General features: G+C 40.8%; 1 protein-coding gene and 1 pseudogene across 3 annotated transcripts; both read left to right on the top strand.

Moving 5' to 3' along the window:
- The window catches only part of LOC139385845 (transcription factor CP2-like protein 1), a 35,067-nt pseudogene that overhangs the window by 6,754 nt on the left and 5,659 nt on the right, over positions 1-22,654 (top strand).
- Positions 1,391-21,834, top strand: LOC139401054 (sterile alpha motif domain-containing protein 9-like). 3 transcript variants are annotated; one of them, XM_071145574.1, is made up of 5 exons: positions 3,136-3,200; positions 3,989-4,054; positions 14,463-14,515; positions 14,620-14,702; positions 14,942-21,834. In XM_071145574.1, exons 4-5 carry the CDS (start codon positions 14,667-14,669, stop codon positions 19,481-19,483), a joined length of 4,578 nt encoding a protein of 1,525 aa, XP_071001675.1. In that variant the 5' UTR covers positions 3,136-3,200; positions 3,989-4,054; positions 14,463-14,515; positions 14,620-14,666; the 3' UTR covers positions 19,484-21,834. The 3 variants fall into 3 exon arrangements, with proteins under 3 accessions (XP_071001671.1, XP_071001678.1, XP_071001675.1); XM_071145570.1 differs by lacking the exons at positions 3,136-3,200; positions 3,989-4,054 and adding an exon at positions 1,391-1,760; XM_071145577.1 differs by lacking the exons at positions 3,136-3,200; positions 3,989-4,054 and adding an exon at positions 1,447-1,760 and having other exon boundaries at positions 14,463-14,489.

The raw sequence follows: 22,654 nt of genomic DNA on the forward strand, positions 1-22,654 counted from the left end.
TGCTAAATCTTCTCTCAGCCCCCTGACAAAATTGGTAGAATTGCCGGAAATGAACTTTAAAACAAAAAATAAATGTTTCTTGCAAGGTAGGTGGATGGTCTGTTATGTAGACCCACGAGCCACTGCGACCCCTCATGGTGAGTTCTGTTTTTCGGTGGCCCCCACCCCCATCAAAGATGCCCATCCCTGGTCTAAGGGCCCTCATTAGGTATTGGGATGTTGACTATTCACTGTTTTCTTCACCCCTGACATAACTTTCCAGTTCCTCTGTAGCAGTGAGGTCAGTCTGGTCAAAAGGGGTACAGAGAGAGGGAGTACCAGAACCAGACAACTTGGTAACAATACCACTTTGTGTAGGACCGGCCATCGGTTATCAACCTTTTCCGTTCCGGGGTCCACCGAATCACTATCAAAAGCTCTTGAGGACCACCATTCTGTATTTTTTTACATAAAATATCTAGTCTGTCTAATTTAGTCAATTTTATCAGTGAATGTGACAGATTAAAGGCTTACTATTATTATTGTAATAAACAATTTGCATTGTGAAAAACAACGTAAAATTGCTTATAATACCATTAATACTCCCAGCTGATTTTCTAATTTTTTTATATAAATTCGCTGGGCTACAGTAACAATTTGAGTTGTACCTGATGATCCGTTTACACTACTCATTTGTGTTTTACATTACGTGTATGAAGTATTTTATAACTTTATCACCATAGAATTACATACAGAGTAAATGATAGGATATATGGTTATTACAGAGTATTCCTGGACTGCATTTGTAGTCACAAAACAAAGTTCAAATTAGTCATACGATCAGGTTTCATGGTACGTTATTGAGCAGCAGACAGTAGGCTGTCCTCTTCACCAATGTCCCCAACTTGGCTTTCAGCTTCGTCCAGCATGCAAGTCCTGTAGCTGGTTCCGATCCTGTGACCAGGGTAGGAGGACTAAGAATGATCCACAATAATGGTCTGAGCTTTCAGCTTCAAGGTTGTAGGCTATGTTTTCTGGGTTTGTCTGCATTTGAATACATTTCAAGTAGATCCCTACTCTGGATTTCCATATCATTTGTGTAGAGAAAATTTGGATAGGGCACAGTACACGTTTCAAGTTTATTATTCTTATGTATGGGATAGGCTTGGTATACATTGTCAACAAAATGCTTACTTGCAGGTTCCATCTCGACAATACAACAACAATAAGAAATAGTAAAAAATAAGAATATTAACTTAAATGTACAGGTGGACATACATCATGGACATATCCTCTCCTTTCAACTCAATAGCATAGAAGAAAAAGAGAAGACAGAGAGGACCACTTCGGACTATTGAGATACACCCCAAGTGAAGTTTCGTTTCAACTGAAATGCTCCGAATGTTTAAGGAGGAACCCGAGAAAAGGGATTGCCCAGAGAAGACCGCTAAAGCCCACCCCTGCACGCAGTTTCAGTATTACACACAATCGTTTAAAATAAAATTTTTAATTAACAAAGTCTTTGAAAATCTTTCATATTTCGATAATAGTGTTCGATTGAATTTGTCAACAACAACTTCATATTTTACACTAATTCAGTGAAGTCAGATGTTTGCCATCAGACCGCCCTCTCCGTGATATTATTTGAGTCTTCTGCATCCTTCCAGATCTTTCTCCTTTCAAAAAAATATTTTCAGTACCAGACCATCGTTTCTTCTCACCACAAAGACCAGCAAACGATGTCATGTTGAAAGCTGTCATCAAAACTATAATCACGAGTGGTAAGTTTGCATTACGTTTTACATTATAAGAAAGCATCCAATATAATTATAATTTACATAAAATATGTTTTATGTTCAGTCTGATATCGATCCTCATTTGACATCGACGAGCCCGCGCACGTAGGTTATCCATTATCTGGATGTCAAATTTCTATAGGCCTATTATTATTAATGACATTAAAACGTCCGTTGGAACCGATTGTCGTGTATTATGGAAATCAAGGACATGTTGCAGATTGAACTACAGTAGCCTAACATAAAGGGCGAAAACTACAAGAAAAGTGTTACACTACACTCTTGGGGAAAAAAGGTGCTATCTAGAACCTTAAAGGGTTCCTCAGCTGTCCCCATTGGAGAACCCTTTGAATAAACTTTTTTGGTTCAATGTAGAACCCTTTCTACAGAGGCTTCTTCATGGAGTTTTTACATTTTATATAATTAAAGCCACAACCCTGAATTTGTGTTTCAGCTTTATGCAACCCCACCACTTGTTTACTCCCGCTATTAAATTAAGCAAGGTGGAGCTGAATCCCGGTAGTAGGCCTATGTAAATGAAATATTTTTGTCCACATTCAATTTTCCACAGCCAACAACACCTGTTAACAACAGCAAAATCAGACAATCCCATAGTAGAATAGTTTATCAATTAGATTGTTCAACCTGTTGCATTCTATGCAGGGCAACCGCTAGCATTTTTGGGGCCCTAAGCAAGATTTTGTTGGCTCTCATATGGCTCATCGAGGAAGGACTCAGTGCTGTTCTCTTTCACGGTTAATTCTCCATCAAAGTTGAACAACTCTTTGCTGATTCTGCAAATACATACATGTACACTTCAGAATACTTCAAACCCACCAAGCAATCTCCATCAAAGTTTAACAACTCTGGCTCCATGCTGCGTGATCTTGCGCACATACAGTACCAGTCAAAAGTTTGGACACACCTACTCATTCAAGGGTTTTTCTTTAATGTTACTATTGTAGAATAATAGTGAAGACATCAAAACTATTAAATAACAAATATGGAATCATGTAGTGACCAACAAAGTGTTAAATAAATCAAAATATATTTAATATTTAAGATTCTTCAAAATAGCCACCCTTTGCCTTGATGACAGCTTTGCACACTCTTGGCATTCTCATCCAGCTTCACCTGTAATTTCCTTTCCAACAGTCTTGAAGGAGTTCTCACATATGCTGAGCACTTGTTTGCTGCTTTTCCTTCACTCTGCTGTCCAACTCATCCCAAACCATCTCAATTGGGTTGAGATCGGGTGATTGTGGAGGCTAGGTCATCTGATGCAGCACTCCATCGCACCTCCTCCTCAGTCATATAGCCCTTACACAGCCTGGAGGTGTGTTGGGTCATTATCCTGTTGGAAAAAAATAATAGTCCCACCAAGCGCAAACCAGATGGGATGGCGTATTGCTGCAGAATGCTGTGGTAGGCATGCTGGTTAAGTGTGCCTTGAATTCAAAATAAATCACAGACAGTGTCACCAGCAAAGCACCATCACACCTCCTCCTACATGCTTCACAGTGGGAACCACACAGGCAGAGATCATCCATTCATCTACTCTGCATCTCACAAAGACATGGCGGTTGGAACCAAAAATCTCTAATTTGGACTCATCAGACCAAAGGGCAGATTTCCACCGGTCTAATGTCCATTGCTCATGTTTCTTGGCCCAAGCAAGTCTTTTCTTCTTATTGGTGTCGCTTAGTAGTGGTTTCTTTGCAGAAATTTGACCATGAAAGCCTGACTCAGTCTCCTCTGAACAGTTGATGTTGAGTTGTGTTTGTTAGTTGAAATCTGTGAAGCATTTATTTGGGCTGCAATTTCTGAGGGTGGTAACTCTAATCAACTTATCCTCTGCAGCAGAGGTAACTCTGGGTCTTCCTGTGGCGGTCCTCATGAGAGACAGTTTCATCATAGCTCTTGATGGTTTTTGCGACTGCACTTGAAGCATCTTTCAAAGTTCTTGAAATGTTCCGTATTGACTGACCTTCATGTCTTAAAGTAATGATGGGCTGTTGCTTCTCTTTGCTTATTTTAGCTGTTCTGGCTACAATATGGACTTGGTCTTTTATAGAAGCCAAATAGGGTTGGCTTCTGTATCCCACCCCTACCTTGTCACAACACAACTGATTGGATCAAATGCATTAAGAAGGAAAGAAATTCCTCAAATGAACTTTTAACAAGGCACACCTGTTAATTGAAATGCATTCCAGGTGACTACCTCATGAAGCTGGTTGCAAGAATGCCAAGAATGTGCAAAGCTGTCATCAAGGCAAAGGGTGGCTACTTTTAAGAATCTCAAATATAAAATATATTTTGATTTGTTTAACACTTTTTTGATTACTACATGATTCCATATGTGTTATTTAATAGTTTTGATGTCTTCACTATTATTCTACAATGTAGAAAATAGTAAAAATAAAAACACTTGTAAGCTGACGTGGCTTATCGAGGGACTGTCAGTGACTGACATAACATGAGGAAAACTGCTGATTCACAACCAAATTGCAAACTTGCACCATGTGTATTCTACTATTCTAACTCTCAACAGGAAATTTAGACCCCGAGTTGTAGGCGTGACCTTATTCTTACCGGAAAAAATACGGCAAACCAAAAACCCCTCTGCTCTCTGCGCCTGACTCCGCACCCACCACTCCTAGCTACGTAACATGTCCTTGTATTAGTTGTATAAGTAATACAGTGTGCTATACAACAAAAACAGTTTCTACATACAGTGCCTTCAGGAAGTATTCATACCCCTTGACTTATTCCACATTTTGTTGTGTTACAGCCTGAATCCAAAATGGATTAGATTTTTTTCTCACCCATCTTAACACAATACCCCATAATGATAAAGTGAAAAAATGTTTTTAGAAACGTTTGCAATTTTATTGAAGTCAAAACTGTAACTCGGCCACTCAGGAACATTCACTGTCTTCTTGGTAAGCAACTCCAGTGTTGATTTGGCCTTGTGTTTTAGGTAAATTGTCCTACTGAAACGTGAATTGATCTCCCAGTGTCTGGTGGAAAGCAGACTGAACCAGATTTTTCTCTAGGATTTTGCCTGTACTTAGCTCCATTCCGTTTATTATTTATCATGAAAACTCACCGGTCCTTCACAATTACAAGCATACTCATAGCATGATGCAACCACCACTATGCTTGAAAATATGGAGAGTGGTACTCAATAAAACGTGGTATTGGATTTCGCCCAAGCAAACAGGATACATGTTTTGTTATTTTCTGCAGGCATCCTTCTTTTCCCTCTGTCTATTAGGTTAGTATTGTGGAGTAACTACAATGTTTTTGATCCATCCTCAGTTTTCTCCTATCACAGCCATTAAACTCTGTAACAGTTTTAAAGTCACAATTTGCCTCATGGTGAAATCCCTGAGTGGTTTCCTTCCTCTCCGGCAACTGAGTTAGGAAGGACGCTTGTATCTTTGTAGTGTTTAGCAGTGTGTTAAATCTGTGTTTGAAATTCATTGCTCGGCTGAGGGACCTTTACAGATAATTGTGTGCCGGCAACAGAGATGAGGTAGTCACTCAAAAATCATGTAGAACGCCTTACACGGAACCCAAACTGGCCTCGCGCGTGTGCCATCGTGCATAAATGTATTTTGTCCCCCTACACCATACGTGATCACGACACTCAGGATAAAATATCAAAACAAACTCTGAGCCAATTACCTTAATTTGGGGACAGGTCGAAAAGCATTAGACATTTATGGCAATTTAGCTAGTTAGCTTGCACTTTCGAGCTCATTTGTCCTATTTAGCTAGCTTTCTGTTTCTAGTTAATTTTTCCTGGGATATAAACATTGAGTTGTTATTTTACCTGAAATGCACAAGGTTCTCTACTCCGAAAAATGTAATCCACACATAAACCGGTCAACCGAATCGTTTCTAGTCATCTCTTCTCCTTCCAGGCTTTTTCATCTTTGAATTTATATGGTGATTGGCATCGAAACTTTCATAGTATTACCACGACGACTGGCAACACAGTTCATCTTTCAATCACCCATGTGGGTATAACCAATGAGGAGATGGCACGTGGGTACCTGCTTCTATAAACCAATGAGGAGATAGGAGAGGCAGGACTTGCATCGCGATCTGCGTCAGAAATAAAAAGGACTTCTATTTTAGCCCTTGGCAACGCAGACGCTCGTTGACCCGCGTGAGGAGTGTGGGTGCAATGATTGAATAACATACATTTCTACATTTATTTTGCAGCCACATGCGCGAGCGGTGTAGTCAGGGTATTAGGCTAACGGCCACTGACGTTTGATTTTGTAAATATCCCCCCCCCCCTCCCACACACACACTCACACACACAAAAAAGCTATAACCTGCTCCTTCCCTGACTTTTCCTAAATGTTTGAGTTTTACATTGCCCGTTTGTCAGAATGTTTATATCACAAACAGAAAACTTTTTTCCCCACACCTATTCTGAACCTAACCCGCCAAGACGATGCAGTGTAGGACATTGATACCCAGCTAGGTGCTAATGTGTATCTCTCTCCTCACTGAATGAATGACAAATTAATGAATGGGTGTTAATTGTGCACGTTACTTCACAATTTAATTTAAATTAGGCCTTACTGAATGATAAGAAGGGTGAAGAGGTTAATTTAATTTAGAAAGACAATAGTGTAATGATTAGTTTGTGTTACGCCTATTTATCAACTTTGGTGCTCATGTTTATAACAAATAATTTAACCGCGCGCCTTGCAGATTGATACTTTTTCGTTTTACTTTAAAGAGAATGGTAGTGACTGTTTTATTTACTATGATGCTATTACTAATTAGATCTATTGTAAGGGAAATGAAAACATGCTACCTGTTGCAGGAGGCCTTTAGAATAATGCAAGTTGATGAGCAAGGCGAAACAATTGATGTCAGTCAGCCAGACCCATCAAAACTACAACTAAAATGTACTGAAACTCATTTCTCTTATAATAATAAGAGTTAGCGTATAGACACGATTAAATTGACAGTAGTCTGATGAGTGACATTATCAGTTGTCAAATTATACATGAAGAGATCTTATTTGACAGATGCAGGGAAAGGAGCATTACTTTATCAAATCCTCCTTCAGTCACATGCAGGTAAAACATTTTGATTTCTATGTAGTATCAGAAAGAGCATATTCTGCAGTTTCTATGACACTTACTTTGTCAAGTAGCTCTCAAAATTCAAGAGATGCAGCTCTATTTTCAAATGTCACTTTTTCCAAGAATATCTGTGCTGTCCATGCTTTCATTAATTGACCACTAGCAGTGGCAGCAATGCTCTGGCTGCTAAGCAGACTAGTAACATAATAAACATACAATTCTCCATTCTGTTATCTTTTAAATACATTTTCTTATTTCCACAATGTTTGCTTTAAACCTGCCAAAACAAATGTATAATGGACTTCTTTGTGATGGACTCGTTTTTACATAAAGCCTAGAGCAGGGGTATTCAACTCTTTCCCTATGATGGACCGGAGCCTGCTGGTGTTCTGCTCTTACCTGATAATGAATTGCACACCCCTGGTGTCCCATGTCTAAATCAGTCCCTGATTATAGGGGAACAATGAAAAAATGCAGGCCAGAGTTGAGGTCCAGAGTTGAGTTTGAGGGGTCTAGAGGAACATAAACTAATGAAAATGCTATTATGTTCTTTGAAATAGTAGTTTTTTAGTTTTCTAATGTTACCTGAGACCTTTTTAATGACAACCAAATAATGATTCTTTCAATAGCATATATGAAATGTTATTATTAGACTGTTATAATATTGATGTGTCATTGACTGGAAGTGTGGAAAATTAGGACTTTTTTCACTAGGACATTGTAGAATTATACAAACATATCCTTGACTATCTAAAAACAATAACTATTGTTATATTTTTACATGGATATATTTAGACTAATATTTCTTCATGATATTCATGTTTTATAATTAATTGTTTATGCACTATTTATCAAGTCTTGGTGCTTATGTTTGCGTACCTTGCAGGTTGGTATGCATCTGACGCGTATGCTAAATGGGACACCTGGCAACCTTCTCAACGTTCTCTAGCGGGCACTAATAGGCTAAAAGGCCAGGTGGTTCTAGTGTTAAGTGCTATTATTGCACACAGAGTCCATGCAACTTATTAGTTGACTTGTTAAGCACATTTTTACTCCTGAATGTAGTAGTATTGCTATAAAAAGAGGGTGGAATGTTTATTGACTCAAGACATTTCAGCTTTTCATTTTAAAACATTTCGAAAAACATAATTCCACTTTGACAGTATGGGGTTATTGTGTGTATGCCAGTGACAAAAAAATCTCAATTGAATTATGCGCTTTAGCGATTGCCAATGGTGTTGAATGCATAGGGAAGACTGGGGCTATGTACCAGGGCTAAGTGTAGCCTACATTATATTCACAGTACATAATCCTTGGTTGGCTGAATGCCAGTGGAACATTTCTTTTGGACATTCAAGTCATCAATATGTTGCTAACTTATGTTTAGACTTTAGAGTTTGTGATCTAGCTATTGATTAGCCCAATCCGGTAAATGTAGATGGGAAACCCCAAGCCTATTTATTTATAGCTGCTGTGCTGCATCAGGTGATAATGCTTATTGCTAAATAGCACACCTTTTTTAAATTATTTTTTTTATTTCACCTTTATTTAACCAGGTAGGCTAGTTGAGAACAAGTTCTCATTTACAACTGCGACCTAGCCAAGATAAAGCAAAGCAGCGTGACACAGACAACAACACAGAGTTACACATGGAGTAAACTATAAACAAGCCAATAGCACAATAAACAAGTCAATGACACAGTCGAAAAAATAAAGTCTATATACAGTGTGTGCAAAAGGCATGAGGAGGTAGGCCAAAGGAGCGAATAATTACAATTTAGCAGATTAACACTGGAGTGATAAATGAGCAGATGACGATGTGCAAGTAGAGATACTGGTGTGCAAGAGAGCAGAAAAGTAAATAAAATAAAAACAGTATGGGGATGAGGTAGATAGATTGGGTGGGCTATTTACAGATGAACCATGTACAGCTGCAGCGATCGGTTAGCTGCCCAGATAGCTGATGTTTAAAGTTAGTGAGGGAAATAAAATTGTCCAACTTCAGCGATTTTTGCAATTCGTTCCAGTCACTGGCAGCAGAGACCTGGAAGGAAAGGCGGCCAAATGAGGTGTTGGCTTTGGGGATGATCAGTGAGATATACCTGCTGGAACGTGTGCTACGAGTGGGTGTTGTTATTGACCAGTGAAATGAGATAAGGCGGAGCTTTACCTAGCATAGACTTATAGATGACCTGGAGCCAGTGGGTCTGGCGATGAATATGTAGCGAGGGCCAGCCGGTTAGAGCATACAGGTCGCAGTGGTGGGTGGTATAAGAGGATTTGGTAACAAAATGGATGGCACTGTGATAGACTGCATCCATTTTGCTGAGTAGAGTATTGGAAGCTATTTTGTAGATGACATTGCCGAAGTCGAGGATCGGTAGGATAGTCAGTTTTACTAGGGTAAGTTTGGTGGCGTGAGTGAAGGAGGCTTTGTTGCGAAATAGGAATCCGATTCTAGATTTGATTTTGGATTGGAGATGTTTAATATGAGTCTGGAAGGAGAGTTTGCAGTCTAACCAGACACCTAGGTATTTATACAGTGCCTTGCGAAAGTATTCGGCCCTCTTGAACTTTGCAACCTTTTGCCACATTTCAGGCTTCAAACATAAAGATATAAAACTGTATTTTTTTTGTGAAGAATCAACAACAAGTGGGACACAATCATGAAGTGGAACGACATTTATTCGATATTTCAAACTTTTTTAACAAATCAAAAACTGAAAAATTGGGCGTGCAAAATTATTCAGCCCCCTTAAGTTAATACTTTGTAGCGCCACCTTTTGCTGCGATTACAGCTGTAAGTCGCTTGGAGTATGTCTCTATCAGTTTTGCACATCGAGAGACTGACATTTTTTCCCATTCCTCCTTGCAAAACAGCTCGAGCTCAGTGAGGTTGGATGGAAAGCATTTGTGAACAGCAGTTTTCAGTTCTTTCCACAGATTCTCGATTGGATTCAGGTCTGGACTTTGACTTGGCCATTCTAACACCTGGATATGTTTATTTTTTAACCATTCCATTGTAGATTTTGCTTTATGTTTTGGATCATTGTCTTGTTGGAAGACAAATCTCTGTCCCAGTCTCAGGTCTTTTGCAGACTCCATCAGGTTTTCTTCCAGAATGGTCCTGTATTTGGCTCCATCCATCTTCCCATCAATTTTAACCTGTCTTCCCTGTCCCTGCTGAAGAAAAGCAGGCCCAAACCATGATGCTGCCACCACCATGTTTGACAGTGGGGATGGTGTGTTCAGGGTGATGAGCTGTGTTGCTTTTACGCCAAACATAACGTTTTGCATTGTTGCCAAAAAGGTCAATTTTGGTTTTATCTGACCAGAGCACCTTCTTCCACATGTTTGGTGTGTCTCCCAGGTGGCTTGTGGCAAACTTTAAACGACACTTTTTATGGATATCTTTAAGAAATGGCTTTCTTCTTGCCACTCTTCCATAAAGGCCAGATTTGTGCAATATACTACTGATTGTTGTCCTATGGACAGAGTCTCCCACCTCAGCTGTAGATCTCTGCAGTTCATCCAGAGTGATCATGGGCCTCTTGGCTGCATCTCTGATCAGTCTTCTCCTTGTATGAGCTGAAAGTTTAGAGGGACGGCCAGGTCTTGGTAGATTTGCAGTGGTCTGATACTCCTTCCATTTCAATATTATCGCTTGCACAGTGCTCCTTGGGATGTTTAAAGCTTGGGAAATCTTTTTGTATCCAAATCCGGCTTTAAACTTCTTCACAACAGTATCTCGGACCTGCCTGGTGTGTTCCTTGTTCTTCATGATGCTCTCTGCGCTTTTAACGGACCTCTGAGACTATCACAGTGCAGGTGCATTTATACAGAGACTTGATTACACACAGGTGGATTGTATTTATCATCATTAGTCATTTAGGTCAACATTGGATCATTCAGAGATCCTCACTGAACTTCTGGAGAGAGTTTGCTGCACTGAAAGTAAAGGGGCTGAATAATTTTGCACGCCCAATTTTTCAGTTTTTGATTTGTTAAAAAAGTTTGAAATATCCAATAAATGTTGTTCCACTTCATGATTGTGTCCCACTTGTTGTTGATTCTTCACAAAAAAATACAGTTTTATATCTTTATGTTTGAAGCCTGAAATGTGGCAAAAGGTCGCAAAGTTCAAGGGGGCCGAATACTTTCGCAAGGCACTGTAGTTGTCCACATATTCTAGGTCGGAACCGTCCAGGGTGGTGATGCTAGTCGGGTGGGCGGGTGTGGGCAGCGAACGGTTGAAAAGCATGCATTTGGTTTTACTAGCGTTTAAGAGCAGTTGGAGGCCACAGAAGGAGTGATGAATGGCATTGACGCTCGTTTGGAGGTTAGTTAGCACAGTGTCCAAGGAAGGGCCAGAAGTATACAGAATGGTGCCGTCTGCGTAGAAGTGGATCATGGAATCGCCCGCAGCTAGAGCGTCATCATTGATATATACAGAGAAAAGAGTCGGCCTGAGAATTGAACACTGTGGTACCCCCATAGAGACTGCCAGAGGTCCGGACAACAGGCCCTCCGATTTGACACAGTGAACTCTGTCTGCAAAGTAGTTGGTGAACCAAGCGAGGCAGTCATTAGAAAAACCAAGGCTATTGAGTCTGGAATACGGTGATTGACAGAGTCGAAAGCCTTGGCCAGGTCGATGAAGACGGCTGCACAGTACTGTCTTTTATCAATGGCGGTTATGATATCGTTTAGTACCCTGAGCGTGGCTGAGGTGCACTCGTGACCGGCTCGGAAACCGGATTGCACAGCGGAGAAGGTACAGTGGGATTTGAAATGTTCAGTGATCTGTTTATTAACTTGGCTTTTGAAGACTTTAGATAGGCAGGGCAGGATATAGGTATGTAACAGTTTGGGTCTAGGGTGTCACCCCCTTTAAAGAGGGGGGTGACCGCGGCAGCTTTCCAATCTTTAGGGATCTCGGATGATACGAAAGACAGGTTGAACAGGCTGGTAATAGGGGTTGCAACAATGGCGGCGGATAGTTTTAGAAAGAGAGGGTCCAGATTGTCTAGCCCAGCTGATTTGTACGGGTCCAGGTTTTGTCCAGGGGGGGGTGGGCTGTTGGCCGGGGTTGGAGTTGGAGTTGTTGGCCGGGGTTGGAGTAGCCAGGAGGAAGGCATGGCCAGCCGTTGAGAAATGCTTATTGAAAGTTTTAACTTTCATGGAATTATCGGTGGTGACCGTGTTACCTAGCCTCAGTGCAGTGGGCAGCTGGGAGGAGGTGCTCTTGTTCTCCATGGGCTTTACAGTGTCCAAAACTTTTTGGAGTTAGAGCTACAGGATGCAAATTTCTGATTGAAAAAGCTAGCCTTTGCTTTCCTGACTGACTGCGTGTATTGATTCCTGACTTCCCTGAACAGCGGCATATCGCGGGGACTATTCAATGCTATTGCAGTCCGCCACAGGATGTTTTTGTGCTGGTCAAGGGCAGTCAGTTCTGGAGTGAACTAAGGGCTATATCTGTTCTTAGTTCTGCATTTTTTGAATGGGGCATGCTTATCTAAGATGGTGAGGGAATTACTTTTAAAGAATGACCAGGCATCCTCAACTGACAGGATGAGGTCAATATCCTTCCAGGATACCCGGGCCAGGTCGATTAGAAAGGCCTGCTCGCATAAGTGTTTTAGGGAGCATTTGATAGTGATGAGGGGTGGTCGTTTGACCGCAGACCCATTAAGGATGCAGGCAATGAGGCAGTGATCGCTGAGATCCTGATTGAAAACAGCAGGGGTATATTTAGAGGGCAAGTTGGTTAGGATGATATCTATGAGGGTGCCCATGTTTACGGATTTAGGATTGTACCTGGTGGGTTCCTTGGTGATTTGTGTGAGATTGAGGGCATCTAGCGTAGATTGTAGGATGGCCGGGGTGTTAAGCATATCCCAGTTTAGGTCACCTAACAGAACGAACTCTGAAGCTCGATGGGGGGCGATCAATTCACAAATGGTGTCCAGGGCACAGCTGGGAGCTGAGGGGGGTCGGTAGCAGGCGGCAACAGTGAGAGACTTATTTCTGGAGAGATTCATTTTAAAAATTAGAAGTTTGAACTGTTTGGGTATAGACCTGGAAAGTATGACAGAACTTTGCAGGCTATCTCTGCAATATATTGCAACTCCTCCCCCTTTGGCAGTTTTATTTTGATGGAAAATGTTATAGTTGGGTATGCAAATCTCAGAATTTTTGGTGGCCTTCCTAAGCCAGGATTCAGACACGGCAAGGACATCAGGGTTGGCGGAGTGTGCTAAAGCAGTGAGTAAAACAAACTTAGGTAGGAGGCTTCTGATGTTGACATGCATGAAACCAAGCCTTTTTCGATCACAGAAGTCAACAAATGAGGGTGCCTGGGGACACGCAGGGCCTGGGTTTACCTCCACATCACCGAGGAACAGAGGAAGAGTAGGATGAGGGTACGGCTAAAGGCTATCAAAATTGGTTGCCTAGAGCATTGGGGACAAAGAATAAAAGGAGCGATTTCTGGGCGTGGTAGAATATATTCGGCGCATAATGTTCAGACGAGTATGGTGGGGTGCGGATACAGCGGAGATAAGCCCAGGCACTGAGTGATGATAAGAGAGGTTGTATCTCTGGACATGCTGGTTATAATGGGTGAGGTCACCGCATGTGTGGGAGGTGGGACAAAGGAGGTATCAGAGGTATGATGAGTGGAACTAGGGGCTCCATTGTAAACTAAAACAATGATAACTAACCTAAACAACAGTATACAAGGCACTTTGACGTTTGAGAGAGACATACAGCGAGGCATAAAGTAATCACAGGTGTTGATTGGGAGAGCTAGCTAAGACAACAACGGGTGAGACAACAACAGCTAATCAGCTTAAACAACAACAACAGGTAAAATGGCGATGATTGAGCAGAGAGGGTCGGTTAACTACACACAGAGCCTGAGTTTGCGGCTGGGGCCGACAAATAAACAGAATGGAGTACCGTGATTGATGAACAGTCCAGCAGGCATCAGCTATGTAGCCAAGTGATCATAGGGTCCTGCCTGATAATATTGACAAATATGTTATTGGGAGCATTTTATGTTTAAGATGTCAGCATAATTTTATTTTAATTCATTTTGGAGTAGAATGTCCTTATAAAAAGTCACCAAAACTGACTTTCTCACTGTCATTATCCCCCCAAAATGACATAATTAATTGAAATGACCATTGAACAGCATTAGGTATTCATTATTTGTTTCTTTGGGATCATTAGAACTGCATATTTGTACCATTTTGGTTTTTTTTCTTAGACACCCAACTCCCTTCTTTTGTGATTTGCAGACCACGGCTACATCTTGTCTTACACAGAGTAGCTGCTAGTTGGCCTACATTCAGAGCCTGAATCTAAACTGAATTGTTTCATTTAACTTTGTTTGACCTCGTGATTTTATCTGTTCATTGAAACTGTTTGTGCCTCGGGCATTATTCAAAACGAATTTGGAAGTGATTGGATCAGCAAGTGTGCACCACCTTAGTTACAATGTTTGTGATGGTATCCTTTTACAGTTTCACGATAATATATTCTTGCCCTCCTTGTTTTATGTTTACAGCAACACGGCAGCACAGCCTTTATGCAGGTATGGTGAAGACAGAAAGAAATTGGGTAAATCAAGTTTTGTTGGTTTAATTCTGAATCTCTCTGGCCTATTCAATGGGTGACTATACTGAATTTCATGTAATGGAATATAATGTCACAATATTTTTCAGCTTCTCTATAAGTTTGACTGAAGAACCACTTCAGTGAAAAGGATTCAATGGATTTCAGTATGGCTGAACAAGTCGAAATCAAGGTATATAACAAATCATTTTTGTCAGAAACAGAAACACCAAAACTACATTCAGAATCTGGGGTTGTCTTTCAAATTTTTTTCTGCTTGGTTTATACAGTATACACATCGGTTATGTTCTGCTTGTGGTCATAGCTTTAGATGGGATAAAACACTGTTAAATCAGCTGTCAATAATCTTATTGTTAACATCCATATACAGTGGCTTATACATTTGAATGAAATTTGACTATTTTATTTCAGAATGAAGATGACAAACCAACTGACCTGCCAGATGAGATTAAGGATTGGAATAAACATCATGTGAAACAATGGGCTCTCAACGAGGCTTGTGTGGATGGTGAATCTGCAAATATCTTGCTTCAGCAGAACATTAATGGGCCCAGTCTTTTACTTTTAGAAAAATCTGATTTACTAGAGGTGGGTGTCACACTGGGGCCTGCAAAGTTGATCATTCACAAGAGGGATGAACATTTGAAATTTAAGAAAGAGCAGTTGAGTAGCCCAACAACAAATCAGTCTGGGAGACCGTGCAAGCCGTACCCTTTTCATCGACACCATGATGCCTGCAGATACAAGGCGAACAGCGTTCTTGATGTAACAGAATCCGGTGCATCAGACTATATCGAACCCTGTCATGAATATAAAGGATACATCCATATGTCAGAGGCAGCTGTGGAGAGCAAAATGGAAAAGTTCACTGATGAGGTTATTCGATTTGCAGCAGCCTGCATGAATAGCCGCACTAATGGCACCATACATTTTGGAGTTGGTGACAAGCCAGACTTTGTTCATGGGCAAGTTTTGGGAGTTAGCGTCCCGGACAAAGAGGCATATGTCAATGCTCTGCCACAAGCCATTGAGGGTCATTTTGAGTATAGACATATCCAGACAGCCAAGATGTGCATCAAACCACCTCGATTTGTTGAGGTTCTCAATCCTGATATGACATCCTCAGAGAAGTATGTGATAGAAGTGGACATTGTGCCAGACTTTGTGATCTGTCAAGAGAACTTCTATCACGTTTTCCACTTGGATACAAGGAAATCAAAGAGGAAGTCCAAAAGCAAAGAAACAGAGAAAGAGGAGAAAAAACACTTCTTCATTCGTGATCACAGCAGCAGCAGGGATCTCCTTGCACTAACCACTTTTGCCAAGCCAAAGGAAGAATACAATAGGTTTCTCGACGATGTGCCACAGCTGTCACTGCTAAGAAAACAGGCGGAGGAAAATCGCCTTAGTGTGGTTAAAAGTAGTGTCCAGGGCTCCAGACTAAGTGAAATGATAACAGGTGGATCCCAATCCTTAGACAAGTCCCACTTTGAGCGGTATTTGATAGTGACAAACAAATCACATTTAGTTCAATTGGAATCCCTGGGATTTATTCCTGAACTAAACCCAACTGCTGTTTTGGACTTTGACCCTGAGTCGGCAAAACATGGATTGATGAAGCACTTTGAAGACCAGAGTACAATAAATATCCACTTGCCAGTACAATATAAAATCACAGAGGCTGTCGAGGACATTGCTAGCAAGCTAAAACTGACTCGAAACACCAGCTGGATCCTCTGCAATGGGGGTATCGAAAGAGAGAGACCCTCAGATGTAGATGACTGGTTAATAGAGAAAGGAGCGTCTGTACGAAATGTGATTTCATTTCTGTGTCGGAAAGATGTGCTACCACACAAGAGATTCCTGGTTATTTTTATATTGCTATCTACTGTGAGTGAGAAAATGGACCCTCTGCTTGAGACCTTCAGCACATTCTGGCAGGAGCTCAGAGGAACAGAGCAAATACTTTGCATCTGTGAAAATGAAGAAGCATTCACCTGCTGGAGGGACCTGATTGAATCCCGCTATGGATTAGACATTAAAGCAAGATCAATATATCAGCTCAGTTTTGCTGAAGTTAACGGCACCGTCCTCAGTCTGTGGTCAGACAACCGGAAATCCAGCCGTTTCCTACCCTGTGGAGGAGGCAGCAAAGTGATGTTAAAAAAGAAAGAAGAGGGCAGCCTAGACATCCTGAATGTTCTGTGTGTGAATCAGTGTGAGGGAGGAAATGAAGACAAGGCCATCATACAGGAAAAGTTCTACAAAGGAGGAAAGGTGTTATGGTGGAACTTCTATTTCTCTGAGCAGCCAGGATCCATGCCATTCATCAAACGGGACAAGTTTGACTTCATCATGAACACTGTCCTGCCAGCTTTGAGCTCTTTGAGAAAAGCTTGTGTGTCCTTCAAACTTTTGCATGTCCCAGGATGTGGTGGAACTACACTGGCCATGCATATATTATGGGCACTGAAAGACAAGTTCCGTTGTGCTGTTCTGAGGGACAGAACCGCGGATCATGTTGTTGTTGCCGAGCAGGTGGTCAAGCTACTGATGTATGAGACAACAGAACAATCGTCCCGGATTCCTGTGTTGCTCATGCTAGATGACTTTGAGGAGATGGATGACGCATATGATTTGCAGCAGCTCATTGAGAAGGAATGTGTCAAGAAGGACATTGGATCTAGGTCCCCGCAGGTCATTCTACTCAATTGCATGAGGGCTGAGTCTTGGGAGAAGACTGAATCAACTGAAGACACTGTGTTCATTGGCAATAACCTCTCTGAAATGGAGCAGAGGCAGTTCGAGAAAAAACTGGAGGAGATTGAGAAGACCTACAAGAATGCAGACACATTCTACGCTTTCATGATCATGAAGAAGAACTTTTCACCCGAGTATATACAGGGTGTGGCTCGCAACACCCTAAAGAGCTTCAACATAAATCACAAACATGCACAACTCATTGCTGTTCTGGTCTTGTTGAATGTCTACTGCAAGGGTGCAACACTCTCAGTCTCTCTCTGTGAAGAGTTTCTTGGCCTCCAGACCAAGCCTTATAGTGGGTCCTCTGATGTTAAGGCTGGATTTGGGAAGTTTTCCACTCTAGTGACCTGCTGCACAGAGGAGGCTAAGGTTGTATTCGAGGCAGTGAGAATGATCCACTCAAGCATGGCCGTGCACTGTTTGAAGGAGCTTACAACCACATACAGTGTAACCAAAGCTGAGATCACTGATCTACTGCTCACCACAGACAAGCTTTATGAGTGCATACAGGGCAAAGATAAACTCATGAAGGATGTTCACACCATGTTAGTGAAAAGACATCACTCAGTCAAGGGTGAAGATTCTCAATTTTCACCTCTCATCCAGGATATTGCAAAGGAGACACCAGGTGTTGAAGAAAATGTTCTATTCAATGCAGCCAAGCGCTTTGAAAAAGATGCTGTCATCTCTCAGCTTCTTGCCAGATACCAATACCTGAAGAAAAGGGATTTCAGGGAGGCAAAGGACTGGGCAAAGAATGCGAAAGATCTTTCCAGAGATAACTCCTACATTTCTGACACATCTGCACAAGTGATCAAGCATGAGCTAAAGAGTGAAATACAAAGTGACAAAGAAGATCCCATAAGACCTGAAAGGCTCAAAGGCTATCTTAGAATGGCCCAGTCAGCAACAGAGGCCTTCAGGGATACACAGGAAATTGCAAAGAAGGAGGCTACTCTGAGAGTACAAAACAAGAGAGACAACAGCCCTTTCAACACTGCAGGGTGCCTTGGAGAAATTCAGGTTGCAGTCATCATCATCGAAATACTGGAAAAATGTCCAGTGTTTTCTTCAGGCAATTGCCATCATGATATTCTGAGTGAAGTTCTGTCTGGCAGATTTACAATCCAAGATGTTGCGAGGAATGATTCCAAACATCACAAACATGGCTTGTATTACTGCATTCTCCGTGAATTTGAAGATCTTTTGTACAACCTCAGACATAACATGAAGAGGCATTTTGATTTTCTTGACAGCTTTCATGTCAATTTGGGTCCCAGGTTCACCCTGAAAGACAGCCGAGAGGAAAGAACTCGACAGGAGCTCTTCCGGTGCTTTTATCAATACAGTGACCTCTTTTGCAAGACAGATTCCACAGAATTAATGAAAAACAAGAACCTGAGCATCATGCTCCAAATTCACAAGGCAAGGCAATTTTTGGAGATGAGAAAAGCTGATACTTACTCTGGGATTCTAAATTGTCTCTCCAATGTTACCTCAACTGACATGATGGTAAAGATAGTCCGGCAGTATGACTTCATTCTGAGTAAAACTCCTGAAAGGAGCGTGAGAGAAATGGTCAATTTCATCTATGCCAATGTTGTGCTAAGCTGTGTCAAACCTGAATCTCAACACCTTCGCCCGTATAAGATCCTCATTGATCTTCTTTGCCAAGTTCTTCAAGGTCAAATCCCATATGGTGAGACCTTGGCATTGCACTTCATTGCTGTAGCTCTGCTGTGGCCACAACAGATCGTTATGTCACAAACTGTGGAGTCTCAGAAGTTGGGAAGCTATGTGTCACAGATGAGGACATCATTCTGGAACGAGATGAAATCTGTGTTGAATGGAAAGTCGCCTGTTGTCCATTTCTTCTTGGGGAAGAAACAGGGCTATGACCGTCTTATCCACCTTGGAGAACTTGAGAGGTGTGTAAGCCCACAAGAAAACTTTGCTTCGCTCTGGGAAAATGGCAAAATATGGAAGCATGAGAGGGTCAAGGAGCTCCTTTGCAGGGTGACAGGATGGGTTCAAAGAAAATTAATTTTGGCAGTTACCTGGAACACAGGCTCAAAGATCGAAGTCATTCCAATGTTCAAAAGCCAGCTTTGTGGAAAAATCGAGGGAGAAAATGTGTCTTTTGTCATTGGTTTCTCAATGAAGGGCCCACTGGCTTTTGACATATATTGAACATCTAGAACAGCGTAACGGATGCAATCCCAGCCAAGTGTTAAAAATTGGTTCAACATTGAATCCTATTATAAACCTACTGTTAACATTAACTAACACTCACACTTTATCCCCCCCCTTTTACCCTTTTAACTCTGACTTTGCTGATAGTAAATTTTTCCTCAAAGTAGCTAACTATGACCGATATGAGGCTGTTCCATGTAGCTATTTTAAGATGAATGCACCAACTGTGTCTGTTAAATGACTAAAATGTACACTACCGGTCAAAAGTTTTAGAACACCTACTCATTCAAGGGTTTTTCTTTATTTTTACTATTTTCTACATTGTAGAATAATAGTAAAGACATCAAAACTATGAAATAACACAAATTGGAATCATGCAGTAACCAAAAAAGTGTTAAACAAATTAAAATATATTTTATATTTGAGATTCTTAAAATAGCCACCCTTCAACTTGATGACAGCTTTGCACACTCTTGGCATTCTCTCAACCAGCTTCATCTGGAATGCTTTTCCAACAGTCTTGAAGGAGTTCCCACATATGCTGAGCACTTGTTGGCTGCTTTTCCTTCACTCTGCGGTCTGACTCCTCTCAAACCATTTCAATTTGATTGAGGTTGGGGATTGTGGAGGCCAGGTCATCTGATGCAGCACTCCATCACTCTCATTCTTGGTCAAATAGCCCTTACACAGCCTCGAGGTGTGTTGGGTCATTGTCCTGTTGAAAATCAAATGATAGTCCCACTAAGCCCAAACCAGATGGGATGGCGTATCACTGCAGAATGCTGTGGTAGGCATGCTGGTTAAGGGTGCCTTGAATTCTAATACATCACAGACTGTCATCAGCAAAGCACCCGTACACCATAAACTCCTCCTCCTCCATGCTTTAGGTTGGGAACCACACTGCAGAGATCATCCGTTCACCCACACTGCGTCTCACAAAGACACGGCGGTTGGAACCAAAAATCTCCAATTTGGATTCCAGACCAAAGGACAAATTTCCACGGGTCTAATGTTCATTGTTTGTGTTTCTTGGACCAAGCATGTCTCTTCTTATTATTGGTGTACTTTAGTAGTGGTTTCTTTGCAGCAATTCGACCACGGAGGCCTGATTCACACGGTCTCCTCTGAACAGTTGATGTTGAGATGTGTCTGTTACTTGAACTCTGTGAATCATTTATTTGGGCTGCAAGTTCTGAGACTGGTAACTCTAATGAACTTATCCTATGCAGCAGAGGTAACTCTGGGTCTTCCATTCCTGTGGCGGTCCTCATGAGAGCCAGTTTCATCATAGCGCTTGATGGTTTTTGCGACTGCATTTGAAGAAACTTTCAAAGGTCTTGAAATGTTCCGTATTGACTGACCTTCATGTCTTAAAGTAATGATGGACTGTCGTTTCTCTTTGCTTATTTGAGCTGTTCTTGTCATAATATGTACTCAATCTATTACCAAATAGGGCTATCTTCTGTATACCACCCCTACCTTGTCACAACACAACTGATCTCAACCGCAACTGTCTCAAACACATTAATAAGGAAAGAAATTCCATTTTGGGTGACTACCTCATGAAGCTGGTTGAGAGAATGCCAACAGTGTGCTCAGCTGTCATCAAGTCGAAGGGTGGCTATTTGAAGAATCTCAAATATAAAATAAATTTAGTTTTGTTTAACACTTTTTTGGTTACGACATGATACCTGTGTTATTTCATAGTTTTGATGTCTTCACTATTATTCTACAATGTAGAAAATAGTAAAAATAAATTAAAACCCTTGAATAAGTTGGTGTTCTAAAACTTTTGACCGGTAGTGTAAATATAAAATGTACTGTATACATGATCTAATCTGGGTTTTTGTCACATTGTTGCAAAGACTCCAGGATGTATTTCTTTCAAGCACATATTTAGGTTTAATATTGAGTAAGGAAATATTACTATTTTACCATTTACTATTACTACTACTGTATATGTGTTCCAATTTCATTTGACTGTTTGTACTGTTTTGCTGTTCTTCTTTGGTTTTACCATTTACTGTTAGTACTATATACATTCCAAGTTTGATTTACTGTTTGTTCTGTGCTAATGCTTATATTTCCTTGGTTTTACCATTTAGTATATGCATTCCAATTTTATTTGACTGTTTTACTGTTTGTTTTTAAAATTATATTGATATAATTGTTTTATGTTTATATGTGCAGTGCAGCTATCCAGTGAAACATTTTGATTCATGTGTTTCTAAATGCACTGATGTTTGTAAAAATGATTATTTGTTAAAATAACTCCAAAGCACTCGGTATCATAACCATGTAGTAAATACTGACAATCATGTTTCCTGAATAAAAATTACATTTACTTATTTGTTCTGTATTAAATGCCAAGATTATGGTGTGTTACAGTAATCATATAATCAGTAAGGTGACCATCACTGCCATAAAAAGTTGTAAAGTTCAAGCAGGCTAGAACTATAATAATATATTGATGCAATATCTCTGCTACAATAAAATACAAATAGCTTAATGGTATGACAGATTCTCCAGACAGAACTTCCACCTGTTAGTCTTACTCCCATATCAACCCTCACATACTGTATTTTGTATTTGCCTCAGGTTTGGTCGATTTTGGGGTTTGTTCATGTACTATGGCCTTTCTACATTTGATATTACAGACTGTATTTTCAACAATGCAAGAAGACACATTGATGCAGTGACTATAATCAAAGATCCAGCTTATGGTGACGTGAGTATTTAAAAAAAGATGTTTTCACAGTGTCTAAATTGCCGTTTCAATTTATCTACAGTACTGCAGTTAGGTTACAGCCACTGAGCCACATAATGTTATTTGTAGTGAATGACTGTCCCATCTCATTGAATGAAGTGGGTCAAATCTGACTCACATTTCCCAAACTAGCCTACTGATCAAATGTGTGCATTGATGAATTATTTCAATAATTTGCAGATATCACATTGCGGTCATGTTTGTTCAGAGCAATATTGTATTTTTACCTTTATTTAACTAGGCAAGTCAGTTAAGAACAAATTCTTATTTTCAATGACGGCCTAGGAACAGTGGGTGAACTGCCTGTCCAGGGGCAGAATGACAGATTTGTACCTTGTCAGCTCGGGGGTTTGAACTTGCAACTTCCGGTTACTAGTCCCATGCTCTAACCACTAGGCTAC

The sequence above is a fragment of the Oncorhynchus clarkii genome, chromosome 3 (genome assembly GCF_045791955.1).
Source record: "Oncorhynchus clarkii lewisi isolate Uvic-CL-2024 chromosome 3, UVic_Ocla_1.0, whole genome shotgun sequence".
Taxonomy (NCBI): domain Eukaryota; kingdom Metazoa; phylum Chordata; class Actinopteri; order Salmoniformes; family Salmonidae; genus Oncorhynchus; species Oncorhynchus clarkii.

What these genes read in the sequence shown, in the direction of transcription:
- LOC139401054 (XM_071145570.1), top strand. Translation starts at nt 14,667, where the DNA reads ATGGATTTCAGTATGGCTGAACAAGTCGAAATCAAG. An exon ending in CTGAACAAGTCGAAATCAAG is followed by an intron (nt 14,703 to 14,941) that starts GTATATAACAAA and finishes ATTTTATTTCAG; the next exon opens with AATGAAGATGACAAACCAAC.